Genomic DNA, 20,089 nt, shown 5'->3' with positions numbered 1-20,089 from the left:
GGGAATGCAAACTAGTACAACCACTATGGAAAACTGTTTGGAGGTTCCTCAAACTGCTAAACATGGAGCTTCCCTACGACTCAGCAATCCCAATCCTAGGTATCTACCCAAAAGACACAAAAACACTGATTCAAAGATACCTGCACCCCCATGTTTATTGCTGCTTCATTTACAATTGCAAAAACATGGAAGCAGCCCAAATGCCCAAAAGTAGATGACTGGATTAAAAAGAAGTGGTACATAAATACAATGGAATATTACTCAGCAACCAAAAAAGAGAAACAAAGGTCTTTTGCAGCAACTTGAATGGAGCTGGAAAAGATCATGCTTGGTGGGATAAGCCAGAAAGAGAAAGAAAAATACTGGATGGTTTTGCTCATAGCAGGAGTATAATGGACCAGGTGAGAAAATAACAAGAATAATGAACAACCATATGCCAGAGACATTTGCAGGGGTGGAGTGGGGAATGGGATCAAAAACAGGGGGTGGGGAGGGAAGTGTACGGGATTTTGGTGATGGCACACGGGTGACATGGTGATGGGAAACCCGCGGGGATTACAATTGAGATGGGGAAAAAAATGTACAAAATGATGTAAAAATAAACTGTTATAAAATTAAAAAAAAATTGTTTAACCCTTGCATGGCCAAAAACATTTAAAGAAAGAAAAATTGGAAGCATATATCTGCAGCCTCTCACTGATAATCGGCCAATAGCATTTATACTTAAAGAGGTTCTTTAAAATCAAAGTGGGAAAGAACAAATACCAGATGAAAAGTAAGCTCAGTGAACAATCATATACAACCAACTCACATATGTGTTGGATGAGCAGTCTCATTCACGGTAAAAGAAACTTAACACTGAGATACCACTCCCCCCTTCACCTATCAGAATGGAAAAAATTTCCTTTGGGAAATATGTGGAAAAATAGACTTTCTCATGAGTTGCTGATGAGAATGGAACTTAATATAATACGCCTTATAAAAGGAAACTGGCAATACCCAATACGAAGTCCCATATGCATTTATCCTTTGCACAGCAATCCCAACTCTAGATAGTCAACCTCAAGATATACTGCCAATAATACAAAAATATGCATGAGGTTATTAACTGTAGCATTGTTTTTAACTGCAAAATCATAAAAACACCTTAAATACATGTGGAATATATAGACACAAAAAGAAGCTAAATAAACTTTACATCTGTATGGAAAGTAGCTGAATAAAATTATAGTGTAGCCATATAATGAAGTATTAAACAGTTATATAAAAAAAAGAATGGCCCTCCCTGGTGGTGCAATGGGTTAAAGCACAGCACTGCAAAGCTGGCTGCACCACTTTTGTTGGATGCCTGCCCTGGAGGTGACCCACATGGAGGTGACCCACATGGTGCAGCAGACCTCTCCTGATCAGTCCGCTGCCCCCCTCAGCAGTGTATTTCATCAGTCTGCCTGTTCTGCTCCTCACTCTGTCTCTGGGGAATCCTCTCACTGCACCTCTAACCTGCACCACAGTTCTGTATGCACAAATAAATAAATCTTTTAAAAAATTTTTAAAAAGAATGAGAAAGATTACTATAAATTGGTATGGAGAGATTTTTTAGAATACATCCAGGCAAAAAATACAAAGTGCTGGCACATGGGTGATTTGGTGATAGGATGCCCAAGGGGATTGCAACTGAGATGGAAAAATACACAAAGTGATGTTCAAATAAATTATTATTCATTAAAAAAATGCAAACTGCACAAATTTATCAATTTATGTCAACTTTTATTTACTAACCAAAGGAGTAGGGCGGGGATAAAGGAAGAAGGGAATGAGGAATAGAAGGGACATATCTAAACACATCTTCCTATAAAGTTCTGACTTACAGAACCGTGGGAGTGGTTCATATATACTCAACATAAATAAATGAAGGTAGGGGAAATCTTAAAGTGGAATACAACAGGAGCAAATGGATCCATTTACATTTCAAATGAACAGTATAATCACATGGATTTGGGAGTAAAGGACCCCTCCAAATATCTTCTAGCATTATGTCTTCAAAATCTGTAAAAATAAAAGGTATAAATATATACTGAACTCTAGCTAGTAGATTTGTTTTCTGAAGTAGTATGGGTGGGCAATTCTTTAACTACTTTTTGTATATTCTAGGATTGAGAAAATAAGTAAAAATATTTAAATAATTAAAGATTTCTGTTGGGAAAAGGGTAATTACAATTATGCAAAGCAGAGTGGTTATTATGAAGCTTGAGTGTTAGATGGAATTGAAAGTCAGTGTGAACTCATAGTTTTACAATATATGGAGAGAAACAGATACAGAATTTGCTGTGTGTGTGAGAAAGAGAGAATGCGCATATACTCAAAAGTAACAAATACAGTTAACTCCCAGATAGTTTGAGTTCCATCCACCATTAGTTTAACAAGGACTTCTTGATCAAAAAGTTGACTGCAGGTCTGAGGCTTGAAAAGTAGAACGCTTATTATTTCAGTAATTAAGAAACTGCTCAAATAATAATAGAAACAAGTCAAAAATGATTCAGTTTGAAGACCTTCCCACAGGCCAAGTCAGGGACATTTTGCACATCAAAATAAATTATGCTAATAATTTATAGCTCAATGAGAAAGAATCCACGTACCTACATTAACATACATGAATATATAAATGGGGGGGAGAGTAAAAAGTCTTCCTCATATTAGAATTCCAACTAATAATAGAAAAGGAATATGAGAATTAGAAAATAGCCATTAGGCAGAAATCATGATTATTGATTCTAGAAAAATCAAAATTTTAAAACTAGAGTGAAAGCCTGATGAGACAAAAGTAATTAGAGAAGAGTCTCAGAGTATCTTCAACATGGTACTACTTCCAAGAATAAATATAGTAACACAATAATGGAAAAAACTATCAAATACCATCTTAACCAAATTCAGCTGACTTCATCAGGAATTGAACAGACTGAGGTGTCTGCAAACACTCCATAAAGGATATGCAGCCTCCAAGGGACTCCTGCTGAAAATTAACTTGAACTTAATCCCAAGGTAACTGGCGGGGCCAAATCTGAAGACAATCTACCAAGTAACTGACCCACACTCTTTAGCATGTCAAGGTCATGAAAGACAAAAACTGAGGCACTAGTCCTAATTTAGGGACTGAAGAACAAAACTAAATGCATTTCATGATCTTGGACTGAATTCTGAACCAGGAAAAATTTTTTCTCTCTCTTTTTTGCTAAAATGGACACCAATACCACAATTAATAAAATGTAATTAGTCTACAGAACACACAGTAGCACAACAGCAATGATAACCTCCAGATTTTGTAATGTACTATCATAAGAGAGAACATGTTTTTAAAGAGATACATCCTGAAATACTCAGCAGTAAGGAGCATTATACCTACAACTTAAACAGCTCAAGGAAAAAAATTACACACACGCACATACTGTGCCATGACATTTACACACATATGTGTGTCCACACAAGTGTGTGCTGTCTAAATGAGGAAATGCCAATGCTTCATTCACTGGGTTATTCACTGTGATGCTCCAACACAGTTACAGGAACTCAAGTTGTGGGAGATTATCTATATACTAGAGAAGCACAATGAAAAAAGAAAATTTAGAAAAATAGGGTCTCCAAATCTTTATTTTTTTCCTTCAATTTCCTATTCATTCTATTTTCTTCTTTCCTTCTGTGTCTTCTTATCAACTTCAATGACAATTCTCCTCTCCTCTCTACTCCTTTTTCCTCTCTTTCCCTCTCAACTTCAACCATCTAACACAGCAGAGTCAAAGCTCACACACAGTTGTCATGTACTTGGCATACAGCAGGTATGCAGTCTACTTTATAATAAAAAAAGTACTCACTGTTCAAGACCAAACTATCAGCTGTTCTGGATCCAAGCTGCGGCAGATCCCATGCCTGCTCAGTGTACACTCCAGAGTAAACCTACAATGCTACTGCCAGCCACTGACAAGGATGAAAAAGAAGGGAGGCAGTGGTGTACGTCCAATGCCAATGTTTTAACCTGTTCTTCCAGTCATATAAATAACAGGTCACCCAGTCACTGTGCACTCATTCCACCCTGAAGACAGCTTTACACTGAGTAACCAGTTAGGTCAGAAAATGCCAGCTGCCTTACGTGAAAGAGTGACAGGACTGCTACCGAGGAAATAATTCAGGGTATTGATTCAGATCAACACAAGCAGGGCAAAGGTCTACTTTTAGTACCATCCTCAGTCACCTGTTGACACTCAGCAGTATATTAGGGCTGTAGCAGGAAAAAAATCTGGGGACATCTTAAAACCCATGGAATGAATCTAGGCTCAGTTTTGACAACCCCAGAGAAAAAAATTAGCATTTTCTGCTAGATCTTAACAAATCCAAGGAAGTGCTTCACATGTATTCCTTTGAGGTCCTTCTGCAAATAACTCAGCCATAATCTATTAAAGCCCTTCATGGATGAAAGGCTTTTGCATGGATCATGTTTGGAGTACAGCTTGACTTTTCCTATCAGATTTGCAGAAATTCTCTCCAAGTTTTCATTATAAAGCTAACGTTTCTAGGTAAAACATTATATCTCTAAAACAAACAACCAAACACAAATTAATGAACTCTGGACTGAGAAAGGATGAGAGAAGACAACTGTGGATCTCTGTCCGATGAACCTAAGCTCTAATCAGCAGAAAAAATGGCCTGTGGTCCCCTATCCCTTTGTGCTTCAAGCCAAAAGCAATACGAAAGAAAACCCACAGAAGGACTGTTACTACTTTCAGCAAACAACCCTTGACTGCTCAAGTATCTAGAGCTAATCAATAAAAATGCTACTACCACTCAGTCCTAAGCACTTGCCGGACCTGTGACAGCGGATGGGCGTGCTCACCTGCTTCCTTATTCCATCCTGACCACAGCCCTAGGAAGCACATCCCGAGTCTGGGTCTGTCTGCGTCTAAAACCCTTGGCCTTACACACTACTTATGTTATATCACAAGAACTAAGTCTCTAAGAAATGTAAAGAAAACTAATTATACATTTACTAAATTATTATCATTAAATTTAACTAGGATTACTACTGGATCAACAGGTAGAGAAAGAATAGAAAGAACTAAGAGTTTCTGGTACACAGTGGACTAGGGTAGGAATAGAAACCCATCGGAGTCTTAGGAACATTATTTCTGGTCATCCTATATGACACAGCTCTTAAGTTCTTTGCATAAAACGTTTCCCAGGGAAATGTTTTTCCTACTAGAACTGCCACACACTTTTCCTGCTCTCCCACGGTATGTGACTTTCCATATTTGTTTTATTTACGCATGTGCTGCTCCAGCCATGACTCTACACATTTCTCAAAGGCAGACTCTATGTCCAGCTCTCACCAGCAGAGCCTTGCACAAGATAGGTGCCTGGTGACTTGTTTCAGGAATAAATCTGCTCTTTGGTTTTATTTATGGCCACTTCACACAGCAAGTTCATACACTAGCACACCAAGTATATCCACCAAACTGAAATCCCTTTAAAAGCAATACATTCCCAGCACCAGAACTAGGTGACCATGAGAAAAACCACTTATTTCATGTTTTTGTGTTTTCCAAGTAGATACCTAGGAGTAGAGCTGCTGGATCATAGTAGATCTATTATGTTCACTGCAGTACTATTTACAAGAGAAAGTGCAGTCTATTACCAAGTGATGAAAAAACCTAAGTGCCCAATGACACAAAGGAGATAAAGATGTGGTACATATACACAATGGAATATATTCCGCTAGAAAAGCAACAAAATGTAATCTTACCATCTGCAATAACACAGATGGAATGGAGGGATCATGCTAAGTGAAGTAAGTTTTAAAAAGACAAATACCATGTGAGCTGTGGAATACAGAGAAAACAAAGCAAAGAAACAGACAAACCTAAACCAAAACAAACCTTAGAAATCTGAAGGCAAAACTGAGGCTACCAAAGGGGGCTGACGGTAAGGAAGCGAGAGTGAAGAGTAGTTGGGGCACCTTGGTGGTGAGTGTGAGGCATAAGCCTGTACCTCTGAATCATATAAAATGTTATAAATCAATGTTACCACAATAAAATATAATACAGAACCCCCACATGATTACTTAATAAATCAGACATCATATCATTTTTATCTCACCCTAAAATTCATCACATATACACATAACATTAAACCATTACCTTTGACAATGATGCTGCTGTTCCAGGTTTTATAAGTTTGCCTCCAGTAGGTGCTGAAGAGTTGTTTTCAAGTTTTGTTTTTTCTACTGTTTGTGTTTTGCTTATCCCAGACACTTTAGGCACTGAGCCAACACTCTTGCTTGCTTTCTTCATTCTGGGCTGCCTCTTCGTGATGCATTTACAAGCAAATCTGTGGAAAGAAATGGCATTACACTGAAAATAAACCTGTAAGGATAATCTTGAGAAATTCGTTATTCAAGAATTTTACCATGTTTGGAAGCAGCCCAAATGCCCAAAAGTAGGTGACTGGATAAAAAAGATGTGGTACATATACACAATGGAATATTACTCAGCAACCAAAAAAGAGAAACACATGTCTTTTGCAGCAACTTGGATGGAGCTGGAAAAGATCATGCTTAGTGAGATAAGCCAGAAAGAGAAAGAAAAATACCGGATGGTTTCACTCATAGCAGGAGTATAATAGACCAGGCGAGAAAATAACAAAAATAATGAACAACCATATACCAGAGACATTTTGTGGGGGTGGAGTGGGGAATGGGATCATAACCGTGGGGGGGGGGGGAAATGCATGGGACTATGGTGGTGGCACACGGGTGATTTGGTGATGGGAAACCCGCGGGGATTACCATCGAGATGGAAAAAAAATTGTGCAAAATGATGTAAAAATAAACTTTTGTAATAATTAAAAAAAAAAAAAGAATTTTACCATATTTGACCCCCAATCTGGCAGAATAGAGGAGCTGGGACTACCCTCTCCTTTAAAAACTATTACACAAAAAAATTATTTGCTCACAAAAAGATCCAGATACCATCCAGTATAGAGCCCCCAGGTTTTCCCAGAGATCTGGAACTATGGGTGGTGGTCATTAAGAGGAGGAGTGGAGGCAGCAAAGGGGAGCATGATTTCCAGCTGGAAGACTGGTGGGGGTGGCGGGGGGAGGATTAAACCACCCAAGTCACAAGAGGGGCAACCCAGGACACTGTGAAACTCTCCAGAGGAATTCTGAGTGGGTGCAGACCTGGGAAGTCTGTGGATACAGGCCCAGGAAATTGGGAAATTGGGAATTTTTATCTCCCTTGCTACTCCCCTTTTAGAGAAGATCAAAGAGATACCAGGATAAGACAAGCCAGACTCTATAAAAAGCCCTAAAAGGACTTGTGAGGCAATTCACAAATCCCTTAGGAAATTAAACAAACAGTGCACAGAGGTGCAGCCCTACAAAAGTGGCACCAGAGGCTTGGGCATTGCAGTGACAGCTGCTACTGGCAGCCATGGCAGCAAGTCAGCACCCTCCCCACTCCCCTCTGGCACAGTGCCTCCTTCAGGCCAAGTGCAAATTAGTCTCAGAGCATGAGCCAGAACTTGGTCCTCCCAACAGGATATTTAAGCTTCACAGATCACAACCCAAGGGCAAAGTGGGGGGGCAGTGACTCTGGGTGGGAAGTTAAGGCAATCTAAGCACAAACTGCTGTGGAACACAAGTGGGGAGGCAAAGGGGGGCTCTCCTCCTGCCCCCACCTCACATCATGGCAAACTAAAACAGACAAAACTACAAAAAGCAGCCCAGTCATTAAAAAAGAAAAAAAAAATCAAAACAACATACATCCCTGCGAAACAAGGAACATTTGAACACAAGATGGAATAGAAAAATGAGAACAAACTTCTGGGACAAACATAAAGGACACAGAAATTGAGGACCTATCACAAAATTTCAAAACAACAATATTAAATGTGTTGGGAAGTCAAAGACAGATAAGCAGGTCTAAGATCACAAAAAGAGATACTGAATGAAATGCATATAAACTTAAAAAGTACTTTAAATGAATTAAACTGGCAAAAGAAAGAATTTCAGAGGTAGACGACTCAAATCACCCATTAGGAAAGAAAATCAAACAAAGAAAAATGAAGGAATTCAATGAAAAAAAAATCAGGCTTTTTTAGAAGAGGACATTTAAGAATAATTAGAATCGCAGTCCTATTCAAAGAAATAATTATTGAGAAATTCCCAAGCCAAAAGAATGAATTAAAATATGGAAGTCTAGGAAGAAGAGAGACACCCAAATTTTCAAATACAAAGAACCTACATCAAACCACAACACAAAAGTCAAAGATAAAAAATTCTGCAGGAAACAGGCCTTCCCTGGTAGCACAACAGGTTAAAGCACAGCAACATGAAGCTTGCCACAGCTGCTTCACTGCAAATTCGATCCCTGCCCAGGAAGGTGACCCACATGGTGAGGCAGACCTCTCCCGCCCACTGCTCCCCTCAGCATGTAACTTCGTAAGTTGGCCTGTTCCGCTCCCTGCTCTGCCTCTGGTGAATCCTCTTCACCCACATGCACCTCTGGCTTGTACCCCAGTTCTATATGCATAAATAAATAAATCTTTAAAAAAACAATTGCAGGGAGCAAGAGGGAAAAAAAAGAAACAATGACTCCCAAATTAGAATTTCCCCAAATTTCAAGCCAGACTCTAGGCAAAAACACCTTAGAAGGAAATGTTCATAATCCTAAAAGATTAGAACTTCCAATCATGAATATTTTATCCAATAAAATTATCATTCAAGTATGAGGGTGGAATAAAGGTTTTCCTAGACAAACAGAAGATGATGGAGTTACCACTGCCAGACCTGCCCTTCTTAAAATAATGAAAGGAACTCTTCTACAAGGAAAGGAAAAAATGAAACAAACTCCTGAGAAAAATACAATAAGGATACAAAACCAGAAGCATAAGCAAGAATAATGACTCAGGCCCTCGCTGGTGGCGCAGCAGGTTAAAGCACTGAGAAGCTAAAGCCACTTCTGCATGAGTTCGATCCCCGCATGGCGCGGCAGACCTCTCCTGACCTGCCCGCTGCTCCCCTCAGCAGTGTACTTCGTAGATCTGTTCGTTCTGCTCCCCACTCTGTCTCTGGTGAGACCCCTGCACCTCTGGCCTGTATCCCAGCTCTGTATGCAAATAAATAATAAATCTTAAAAAAAAAAAAAAAAAAGAATGACTCAACAATAAAACACTAAGGGGAAGGAAAAAATGGACAGAATCTACATAATTAAATGTCAGACAGTAGATACCAACTCATAAAAGATTTACAATAAAAATTTCAGTAAAAACCCCTAAGCAAAAATCCAGTATAGACAGACAGATGAACAAAGAAAATGATAGAAATACTAAAGAAAGTCACCCAGAAAGGGCAAAAAGAAACAAACAGAAAAATTAAAACAATCAAAAAACAAAATGACTGATACTAAAATAATTTATCTCAACAGTCACCCTAAATGTGAATGGTCTGAATTTACTAATGAAGACATAGTGAGGGAAAGGACAATGTGGGTGAAAAGAGTTGGGGGATTTAGAGATTTCCATCATGGCGGTTTCCATTTCCACATAGCACCAACACCACTAAAAATGAAGGGTTTTTGCTGGGTGAGGTAAGACAAGACAAAACATTTAGCATCAGTGACTCACAAATCAGCAACATAGATTTCTGCAAGTAACTGAAATTCATAATCATCAAACTTGCCCCAAACATTTTAAGTTTTATGACAATTCAAAGACCAGAGAAAGTTACCAGGTGGAACAGATTCCCCTAAAACACACAGCAGCGACATCATATGGAGAGCAGGTTATCCATAAGTAGTTCACCCAGGTCCTTGCTTGGGACGAATGGCCTCATTTTCCTTCTCTTCACTGCCAAAAATTCTATTTATGCTTTAGGATATGTTCTCTTTAGACCAAGTGGAAGGTATAATCAAAGACTATCCCTCACTATTCCCAAACTGGACAACACTAGCCAGCAAGAGTATAAAGTGTTTTAAGAGCCAAATACTTCTCAGACTTATGCCAAAGCTATTGAAGAACACGGTACTGACTTTTTTGTGGAGAGTGCAGGAAATAAAGACATCAGGACAATTTATCAGGTTTATAATGCACCATAGGAAAAAGTGTGCAGGAGGTATTTTGATGTGTAAAGATGTAGAAAAGAGTAAGCTAGTTGTTCAATCCTGTCAGGCATTAGTGAACAAATTAAGGTAAATCACGCAGAGAAACAATTGAAAAGGAACATGAAAGAAGACTGTAGCAAGCAATGGTAAGCAGAGACAGATCTCAGCCTTCAGAAAGCTTAGAACCAACATTCTGCCCCAGATGCTCTACTGTGGGTGGTTCGGCTGAAGGCAGAAGCACATTGGGAAATGCAAATGCTGTTGATCATCATCCTCCTCCTTCTGATTTTCACCCAAACAATCAAGAAAGTACTGTGAGTCATCCTGACCTGGGGATTAGTGTCTTTAAACTTCAACCTCAAGCTGTGGGCTCTTCCAACTACACTTATACCAGTGCAGTTTTGAACTATCCTGGAAGTGGAGCAGATCTCTCCCCACCCAAAGAGCAGTTGGAGACAATGTTGAGGAATCAGATGACACTGATTATGAAAATGTGTGAAAATGTGATTGACCCCACAGAGCCTCTGGTTAACAACTATTCACAATCTAGGGATTCCAGCCCTGTGATATACATCAGGACCAGGGCTCCAAGAACATGCAGACCTCCCAGATTTTTTTTTAAAGATTTATTTATTTATTCATACAGAACCGGGGTACAGGCCAGAGATGTGGAGGGTGGTAAGATTCACCACAGACAGAGCAGAACAGGCAAAACGTCGAAGTACACCTCCGGGGCAGGCGGGGATCGAACTCACTCGGAAGTGGCTTAAGCTTCTTAGTGCTCAGGCCTCCCAGATTTAACAAAACAACACAAAATGTTTTTCTTAAGCGCTCATTGAGTGAGATTTTTGAGGACTTAATCTGGATGGAGAACCACTTTCTTAGACTCCTGGACTCCTAGGAAGAGAGGCATTGGGTCCAGAACTGGTAAGAGCCTCGGGGACACAGGTCCTTACCTTTGGACACAGTGGTCAGGTTTCATGAAAGAATCATTAAGATAATCAAGTGTGATTCATGGTTGTCCCAGTAAACTTTTTTTAAAGTTGCCATCTGAAGAATAATTGCGGGTTACGCAGAGACTTTCTTCTAGGATGCACTCATATATCAATATTTATTTAGTTACTGTCTGTTTCTAGAATGTGGTGCTGAGAATGTGTGAAAGCACCAAAGAAATCCATAAGCATGTCATGGTTCTGACTTAATAAGACACACCATTTATGACAAAGTCAGTGCATGAAGTGAATGTTTTGTGATATAAATGCCTTTCCTTTGGACTAGGAATTTGTTTAGGAAGCTTAAAATCCAGATTCTGAAATGTAATTTCATTTTATAAAAGAGATGTTTACTCATTGAAAGCCAGTTCCAAGATGAAATTAGGTGGCATAATGCAGGCCAAACAGTGAAATGAGAACACTGCCATTTTGAACACAGTCTCTTGGGTCTGTATTTCATACTCTCTTGGTTTGGCTGGCCTTATGCCACTTCCTGTTGATTTGAAATATCACAAACCACTTTACCTGCAAATGTGTTCTGGGTCTTATCAGCTACCTACTAGTGATTTCAGCACTAGTGTTAATTTTTTTTTTTTTAAGTGCCATTGCCATCTCCTCTGTTCACATTTTGACATTCAGGAAAATACTTTTATTTTTTTTTATGCTATACAGAAATCTAAAACATATATACCTGAAAAAGCAGGCAGGTGACAATAAAAAAATATTTAGTCATGAAAAAAAAAAAGGTGATAAAAGAAAAAAATTCACTTTGTTTACAAAGACCAACTTAAAGCCAAAAGACAAAAAAAAAAAAACTAAGAATGCTAAAACATGCTAATAATGCAAAGAGAAAAGGAACAACTTCTACTCTCACATCAGAAAAGCTAGATAATCAGGACAAAGATGGACACTATATCAAGAATTATTCACCAACTCTCCTACACTGATGGTGGGAATGCAAGCTAGTCCAACCACTATGGAAAGTTGTGTGGAGGTTCCTCGAGCTACTAAAAATGGAGCTACCATATGACCCAGCAATTCCACTCTTAGGGATATACCCAATGGACATAAAAACACTAATTCAAAAGACTATCTGTACCCCTATGTTTATGACAGCACTATTATAAGACTTGGAAACAACCCCAATGCCAAAAACAGATGACTGAATCAAGAAGATGTGGTATATGCACACATTTAGTAATCAATAAAAATAAACTCATGCCATTCATAGCAATATGGATGGTACTGGAAGGGATTATGCTCAGTGAAAAAAGTCAGAAGGAAAAAGAAAACTATCAGGTGGCTTCACTTTTAAGAGGAATATAGGCACTAGGGGGGAAAAATAACAAAAATAACAAAACAAAAATAAACAACTATAAATCAGAGACATTCTGCAGGGGAGGAGGGAGATAAAAACCATGGAGGGAAGAGTACAAAGGACTATGGTTATGGTACACGAGTTAACTGGTGGTGGAAATTCTATGGGGAATACAACTGAGAAAAGAAAGCAAACATTGTAAAAAATAAATGTAAATTATATGTAAACTTAAAAAAAGAATTAGTCACCAAAAAGATATAACTGCCACTTATGTGCCCAATATAGGACCACCTAGTTATATAAAGCAACTAGTAACAGATCTAAAACAACATATCAACAAAAATACAACCATTACCAGAGACCACAGACAGAAAATTGACAAATAAATTAAAGGCCTAAATGAAGTATTCAATCAGATGTAATTAAAAATAAATAAGTAAGTAAATCAGATGAGTTTACTGGACAAAAGAATACACTTTTTTCTCTGTGCACATACAACATTCTCAAGAATAGATAATATACTAGGACATAAAACATGTCTCAGAAAACATACAAAAACAGAAATTATGGGCCCTTCCTGGTGGCGCAGAGGGTTAAGGCAAAGCACTAAGAAATTAAAGCCACTTCAGCATGAGTTCGATCCCAGCCCCAGAGGTGATCCATATGGTGTGGCAGACCTCTCTTGACCCACCCACTGATCCCCTCAGCAGTGTATTTCATTGATCTGCCTGTTCTGCTCCCCTCTCTGTCTCTGGTGAATCCTCTTATCACACCTGCATCTCTGGTCTATACCCCAGTTCTGTATGCATAAATAAATTTAAAAAAAAAAAACAGAAATTATATCAAGCATCCTCACAGACCAGAATACTAAAAAGCTAGAAATTAACTACAAAGGAATCCTGGAATAACCAAAAAAATGTGGATACTAAACACAATGTGTCTAGACAACTTCCGGGTCAACTAGGAAATCAAAGAATATATTGAAAAGAAGCTAGAGGCCATACAAATAAAGAACCAAGCTACCAGAACCTATGAGATGCTACAAAAGCAACACTACGCAGGAAGTATATAGTAATACAGGCCCTCATAAACAAACAAAAAAAGCAAGCAAACAAGAAAAACTTCAAATAAGTCTAATACTGTTCCTGAAGGAACTGTGTGTGTGTGTGTGTGTGTGTGTGTTTAAGAAATAATAAAAATTCAAACAAAAAGAAATGAAATATAAAATAGAAAGCTAAAAGATCTGAAAAACCAAGATTTGGTTCTTTGAAAAATAAAATAGGTAAGCCATTAGTTAGGCTTACAAAGAGAGGAACCTCCAATCAACATAATATGAATGAGGCAAAATTACAGAAACTGCAGAAATACAGAGGGGATCATAAAAACCTATTACAAAAGTCTCTATGCAAACAAACTGGATAACCAAGATTGAATCAGGATGCAATAGATAGCTTAAACAGAAGGATCACAAGTGCTGAAAGTGAAAGAGTAACAGTCTCCCGTAGAACAACAGTCCAATACCATATAGGTTCTCCAATGAATTTTATCAAAACTTCAAAGATCTAATGCCTATTCTATCATACTCAAATGCTTAAAAAAGAAGAGGGAAACTCCCCAACACCTCCTATGAGGTAAACATTACCATGCTCTCAAAACCAAAAAAAAGACAGTACAAAAAAAGAACCATAGAACAATATTTCTGATGAACACAGGCAAAAGTCCTCAACAAAATCCTGTCAAACTAAGTATAACAAAGAGAATTATCTAGCAACATCAATAGGAGTCATCTTAGTGATGTAAATCTGGCTCAACATGTAAATCAATTAATGTCATTCTCCAGATCAAAACTCACATGATCATCTTGACAGATGCCACAAAAGATGGGGTAAGACTCAGAAACCATTTATTATAAAATCAGTAAAATGGGAATAATGGCACTTTCCAAAACATTATTATAATCATCATATATGACCCACCCACAGCCAACACCATACTCAACGGTAAAGAGCTGAAAGCATTCCCACTTGGAACCGGAACAAGGAAATGATGTCCACTAACACCACTTCTATTCAACAGTGTAATGGCAGACCCAGCCAAAGCAATTAGTCAAGAAAAAGATGTGAAAGGAATCCAAATTAGAAAAGAAGTGAAACTGTCACTGTTTGTGGATGACTTGTAAATAAAGAGACAAATCAAAAACCTTTACCAAAAAAACTAACTGAAATAATAAATGAATACAGTAAATTAGCAGCATATAAAATTAAGACACAAAAATCAGTGGCAAACTGATTTTTCTATACGCAAACTGTGTGGCAAAGGCAAGGGAAATAAAGAATACAAACCCACTACAATCATGTCATAAAAAATGAAATATCTGGGAGTGTACTTATAAAGAAGGTGAAAGACATACATGGAAACTATAAAACTCTGTTAGAGGAAATGAGACAAAGAAATGGAAAGATATCCTGTGCTCATGGACTGGAAAAATTAACATCACGAAAATGGCCAAATTGGACCTTTTTTGGTGGCGCAACGAGTTAAAGCGCAGCACTACGAAGCTGGTAGCAGCTGCTTTGGAGGGTCTGATCCCTAGCCAGGGACGTAACCCACATGGTGCAGCAGACCTCTCCTCCCCTCAGCAGTGTACTTTGTAGATTTGTTGGTTCTGCTCCCAGATCTGTCTCTGGTGAATCCTCTCATCTCCCATGCACCTCTGGCCTGTATGCAAGTTCTGTATGCATAAATCTTTTTTTAAAAAGAAAATGCCCAAATTACCTAAAGTAACTTATAGATTCATTATAATACTTATCAAAATACCCATGGCTTTCCTCAAGAAAATAATTATAAAATTTAAATGGAGCCACAAAAAGCCCTGAATAGCTAAAATAATCCTGAGAGAAACGAAAAATGGAAGCATTACACTTTATGAGTTCAAACTATATTACACAGTAACAATAATCAAAACACTAGTATGGTGCTGAAACAAAAACACAAATCAGACCAATGGAGTAGAATAAGCCCACAAAGATACGGACAGTTAATGTTTGGCATATGAGCATATAATGAAGAAAAAGATGGCCTCTTTAATAAATGGTGATGGAAAAAGTGAAATGCCCCTTACAAAAAAAGGGAACAAGATATATACATAATTCCCTATACAAAAGTTAACTAAAATGAATTAAGATCTAGATTTAACAACCAAAACCATAAAACACCTGAAAGAAAACTGGGGAAACACCATAAGACATCTACCACAGAGATGTATGTGGGACTCAACTCCAACAACAAAGGAAACAAAAGCAAAAATAAAGAAGTGAGGTAACGGGCACTCCCTGGTAGCACAATAGGTTAAGTGCAGCACCAGGAAGCTCTCTGAAACCACTGCAACATGAGTTCGATCCCCGGCCAGGGAGGTGACCCACATGGGTGGGGGACTTCTCCTGTCTCACCTGCTGCTCCCCCTCAGCAGTGTGTTTCGGTACATCTGCCTGTTCTGCTCCTTACTTTGTCTCTGGTGAATCCTCTCACACCCACCCCACATCTCTGGCTTATACCCCAGTTCTTATATGAATAAATAAAAGTTTTTTAAAAAAATAAAGTGAGGTTACATCAAATTAAAAAGCCTTTAAACCATCACAAAAACAAAATTTTAAAAATCAGCACAAAAAACAAAAGGCAACTCACAGAATAGGAAAAAACTTTGTACATCACACGTTTGACAAGGGGCTAATATTTAAATGTCTTATTCTATCCAACATGAAAAAACCCCAATCAAAAAATGGGCACATGGCCCTCCCTGGTGGCGCAGCGGGTTAAAGCACAGCACAAAGAAGCTTAAGCCACTTCCGCATGAGTTCGATCCCCGCCTGCCCCGGAGGTGACCACATGGCGTGGCAGACCTCTCCTGACCCGCCCGCTGCTCCCCTCAGCAGTGTGCTTCGTAGACCTGCCTGTTCTGCTCCCCACTCTGTCTCTGGTGAAGCCTCTCACCCTCCACATCTCTGGCCTGTACCCCAGTTCTGTACGAATAAATAAATCTTTAAAAAAAAAAATGGGCACAGGACTTAAAATAGATTTTTTAAAGAATGGTCTAGACAAATGAAAACCTGTTAAACATCACTTATTGTAAAGGAAAACAAATCAAAACCACAAGGAATTACTACCTCACTGCTGTGAAAGGGGCCCATTGCAAACAAAATGGAATCAACAAATTTTGGCAAGATTGCAAAAAAGAAAAGACTTCTAGTGAAAAAGGAACTCTCATCTAATGTTGGTGACAATCCAAATTTGTGCAGCCTCTGTGGAAAACTGTATGGAAAGTCCTTAAAAAAGAAGAAGAAGAAGAACGGGAATTCTGTATTAGCAGGTATTTATCCAAACAATACAAAAACTCTAATACAAAAAGATTTAACTATACTTATGTGCATAGCAGCACTGTGCAGAACTGCAAAAGCATGGAACTAATCTGAGCGCCCTTCAACAGGTAAATGGATAATGAAATGGTAGAACACATTCCCAATGGATTACTACATGGCTATGAAAAAGAGATGAAATAATGGTATTTGGGACAAAAAGGTGATTATGTTAAGTGAAATAAGTCAAAAAGTATAAGATAGATAATAGATGGTTTCACTCAACTGTGGAATCACATAAGCAACCAAAAAACACAGGTAAAATACAGTAGAATTAATCTTGAACTCAAAGGAAGAATATATAATGGTTACAAGGGCAGACGGGGGTTGGGAGGAGAGGATGGAGAAAAAGTCAGTTGACGTACTAGCATAAATGGTCTGGTAGAGAATGAGTGAACATGTGCTCCTATAGAAGAGCAAAAATGTAATCCCAAAAATAAAAATAGGAAAAAGTAAGAATTTTACCATGTTTGGCTTCCAAAGGGGCAGGTATAAAGGAAGGAGTGAGACTGGTTGGCAGTGCGTGATGACTGGACATTTTGTTTTAAGTGTGGTATGATAAAAATAGTTGCTAAGGTAAGAAATGTATACCTGACAACTCACATAGTTTTGTAAACTGTGTTACCCCAATAAAAATAAAAACAAAGAATTTTACCACTAGATCAGTATGTTTGATCTGATCTAGTGGTAAAATTCTTTGTTTTACCACTAGATACAGAAAATGAATGGAAAAATTCCTAGAGTTTTTAATCAGAATGTACTGATTAAGGCTTTCCTCTGATACTACTAATTTGAAATTATCTGTGCATTCTAGTACAGTCAATAAAAAGGATAACCTAGATCTCTAATGGAAATGGATAAATATAACCAATGACTATTATTTTTAGCTTTTTAAGAAGCAGGATTCATCTAGACACTTGAGGCCATTTTGCAGGTATCTAAGGGTGATCATACTTGCTAAATTATCCAGCATAGTCTGAATTTCAAGTTATTTGTTGTGTTATCCCCATTTAAGACAGCAGAATATTTCATAAACTGTAACACTCAGGAAATAAGTGTATTTCCTAAGTTATCTTTTTCTATCAAGAAATGGCACCAAAATTTACCTCAAAACATTAATGCCAACGTTTGACTCATGAAATACGGCCTTCCAGACAACTGTAAGAAACATGACAGTATAAAACTAATTCATATTCACTTAGATAGTACATAATTGATTTTACAGCTAAGAGGACTTAGAATTAACATTGGCAAAGCATAAATATACTGTAAAATATTTTATTTATTTAAATATATTTTTATTTTAAGAAATTTTAAAAAGTTTATTAAATGAGTTTGAAAAGAGTCTCTACAATAATGTCTGGAGAGACATCATTAACAATTTTGGGTAGAGTAATATTAAACTAAAAGAATAAAAGTATATTTGAATATAAGGAGACATATATGATGACTGAGAAATTATAATTAAAACAAAAGATTAGTCTAAGTTATGAAGCTCTAAATACTAGTAAAAAGAAACTTACAGAATAATCATTTAGAAAAGAAAAAGGTCATTCCAAATAGCCTTAGTGAGTATTTTACTTTGGCTGTACCAAAATACTCTAGATATATCTCTTGTCTTGCTGTAATACAAACTGTACTAACTGGTTTGGTGGCAGGAACAGTGAGACCTAAGAAAAGGGGGCTCTGCTCCACCCTCGATGAGATAAGGCCTTGGAACAAAAAGAACACTGCTATTAACCTCAGCAGAAATGGCAAACCATTAGACACTCTTTTCTGACTTTCCTCCAAATTCCCGATTATTTCTTATCAAAAATGCTATAAATAGTAATGATCAATTACTTATCCACTCCTAATGCTTTTGCTTTCTACTTTCCTATTCCACCTGAGTAATCTGCCCAGAGGAAGCATTCCCTCGAAGTTTAGTCCTACCACTATTTCCTGAACTTTCCCAGAGCATGCTGCAAATGACCAAGATAAGATTTAAATAGCTTGAGTAGCATGCTGTTCCATATGGTAACTATGAGCCACGTGTAAGCTACTGAGCACTTGAAATGTGGCCCAATTAAAATGTATTAATTTTTAGCTTATTTAAATTTAAAGGTATATGGTAGGTACTTACTGGACAATGCAATAGATTATATCCCTTTCCTGTTGTTTTAGTGGCAGAGTTACCCACTAGAATAGCTGTATTAAAAAAAAAAAAAAAGGTTGTGACAAATGTTGGCATTGTTGGAATCCTAATATGCTGCTGGTAGAACTGTAAAATGGTGCAGCAGCTTTGGAAAATAGTCTGAGATGTCCTCAAATGGTTAAACACAGAGTTACTATATAATCCAACAATTCTAACCTAGATACATACTCAAGAAAAATGAAACATTTGTCCACAAAAAGCCTACACACAAATGTTAATGGCCCAAAACAACACAAACAACCTCAAAAATTCTTTTCATTACATGATATAACTTTTACTCAATAAAAAATCTGTTACATGTATCACATATAGATGTTACTACATAATGTGATACATTTCTGCCTGCATTTTTTTTCAATTCTAAGTGTCGGTCAGTTATAAAATATAGTCCAGGATAAAATATAGTCTAGGGTTCTCCCTGATGGTGTAATGTATTGAAGCACTGCATTATGGGTGCTGGGAAAACTGGGAAGCTACATGCAAAAAAATGAAACTAGATCACTACCTCTCACCTTACACAAAAATCAACTCGAAGTGGTTTAAAGACCTAGACATAAGAATGGAAACCATAAAATACCTGGAATCAAAGATTGATCAAACACTACACGACATACACTTCAGCGAAATCTTTAAAGACAGAGCAGCCAACGCCACAATAGTGAAGGCAAGGATAAATAGATGGGACTACATCAAGTTAAAGAGCTTCTGTACAGCAAAAGAGACATTACAAAAAACAAATGGATATCCCATGATTGGGGAAAAAATTTCTCACACAAAACTAGTGATAAAGGATTGATCAAAAAAATATGTGGAGAACTGATAAAACTCAACAAAAATAAAGTAAACAACCCCATCAAAAAATGGGCAGAAGAGCTAAAAAGACACTTCTCCAAAGAGGAGGAAATGAAGATGGCCAACAAGCATATGAAAAAATGTTCAACATCACTCGTAATAAGGGAGAGGCAAATTAAAACCACAATGAGATACCACCTCACCCCAGTGAGAATGGCACATCTTCAAACAACTAG

At 37.7% G+C, this 20,089-nt stretch overlaps 1 protein-coding gene and 1 pseudogene across 1 annotated transcript in view; one reads left to right on the top strand and one right to left on the bottom strand.

The window, feature by feature from the left end:
* Positions 1-20,089, bottom strand: part of SPECC1L (sperm antigen with calponin homology and coiled-coil domains 1-like) — a 141,569-nt gene that overhangs the window by 97,636 nt on the left and 23,844 nt on the right. Inside the window, exon 2 of the mRNA XM_004680914.2 lies at positions 6,183-6,372. Coding sequence (XP_004680971.1) covers positions 6,183-6,335 — 153 coding nt within the window. The 5' untranslated portion in view covers positions 6,336-6,372. The remainder of the gene's footprint in view (positions 1-6,182; positions 6,373-20,089) is intronic.
* LOC101625171 lies at positions 9,816-10,767 on the top strand (annotated as a pseudogene).

Source organism: Condylura cristata, unplaced genomic scaffold, assembly GCF_000260355.1.
Source record: "Condylura cristata isolate star-nosed mole 26May11 unplaced genomic scaffold, ConCri1.0 scaffold00011, whole genome shotgun sequence".
NCBI classification, from domain to species: Eukaryota; Metazoa; Chordata; class Mammalia; order Eulipotyphla; family Talpidae; genus Condylura; species Condylura cristata.
Note: the sequence above shows the minus strand (reverse complement) of the source record. Positions and strands in the feature narration are given on the sequence as shown.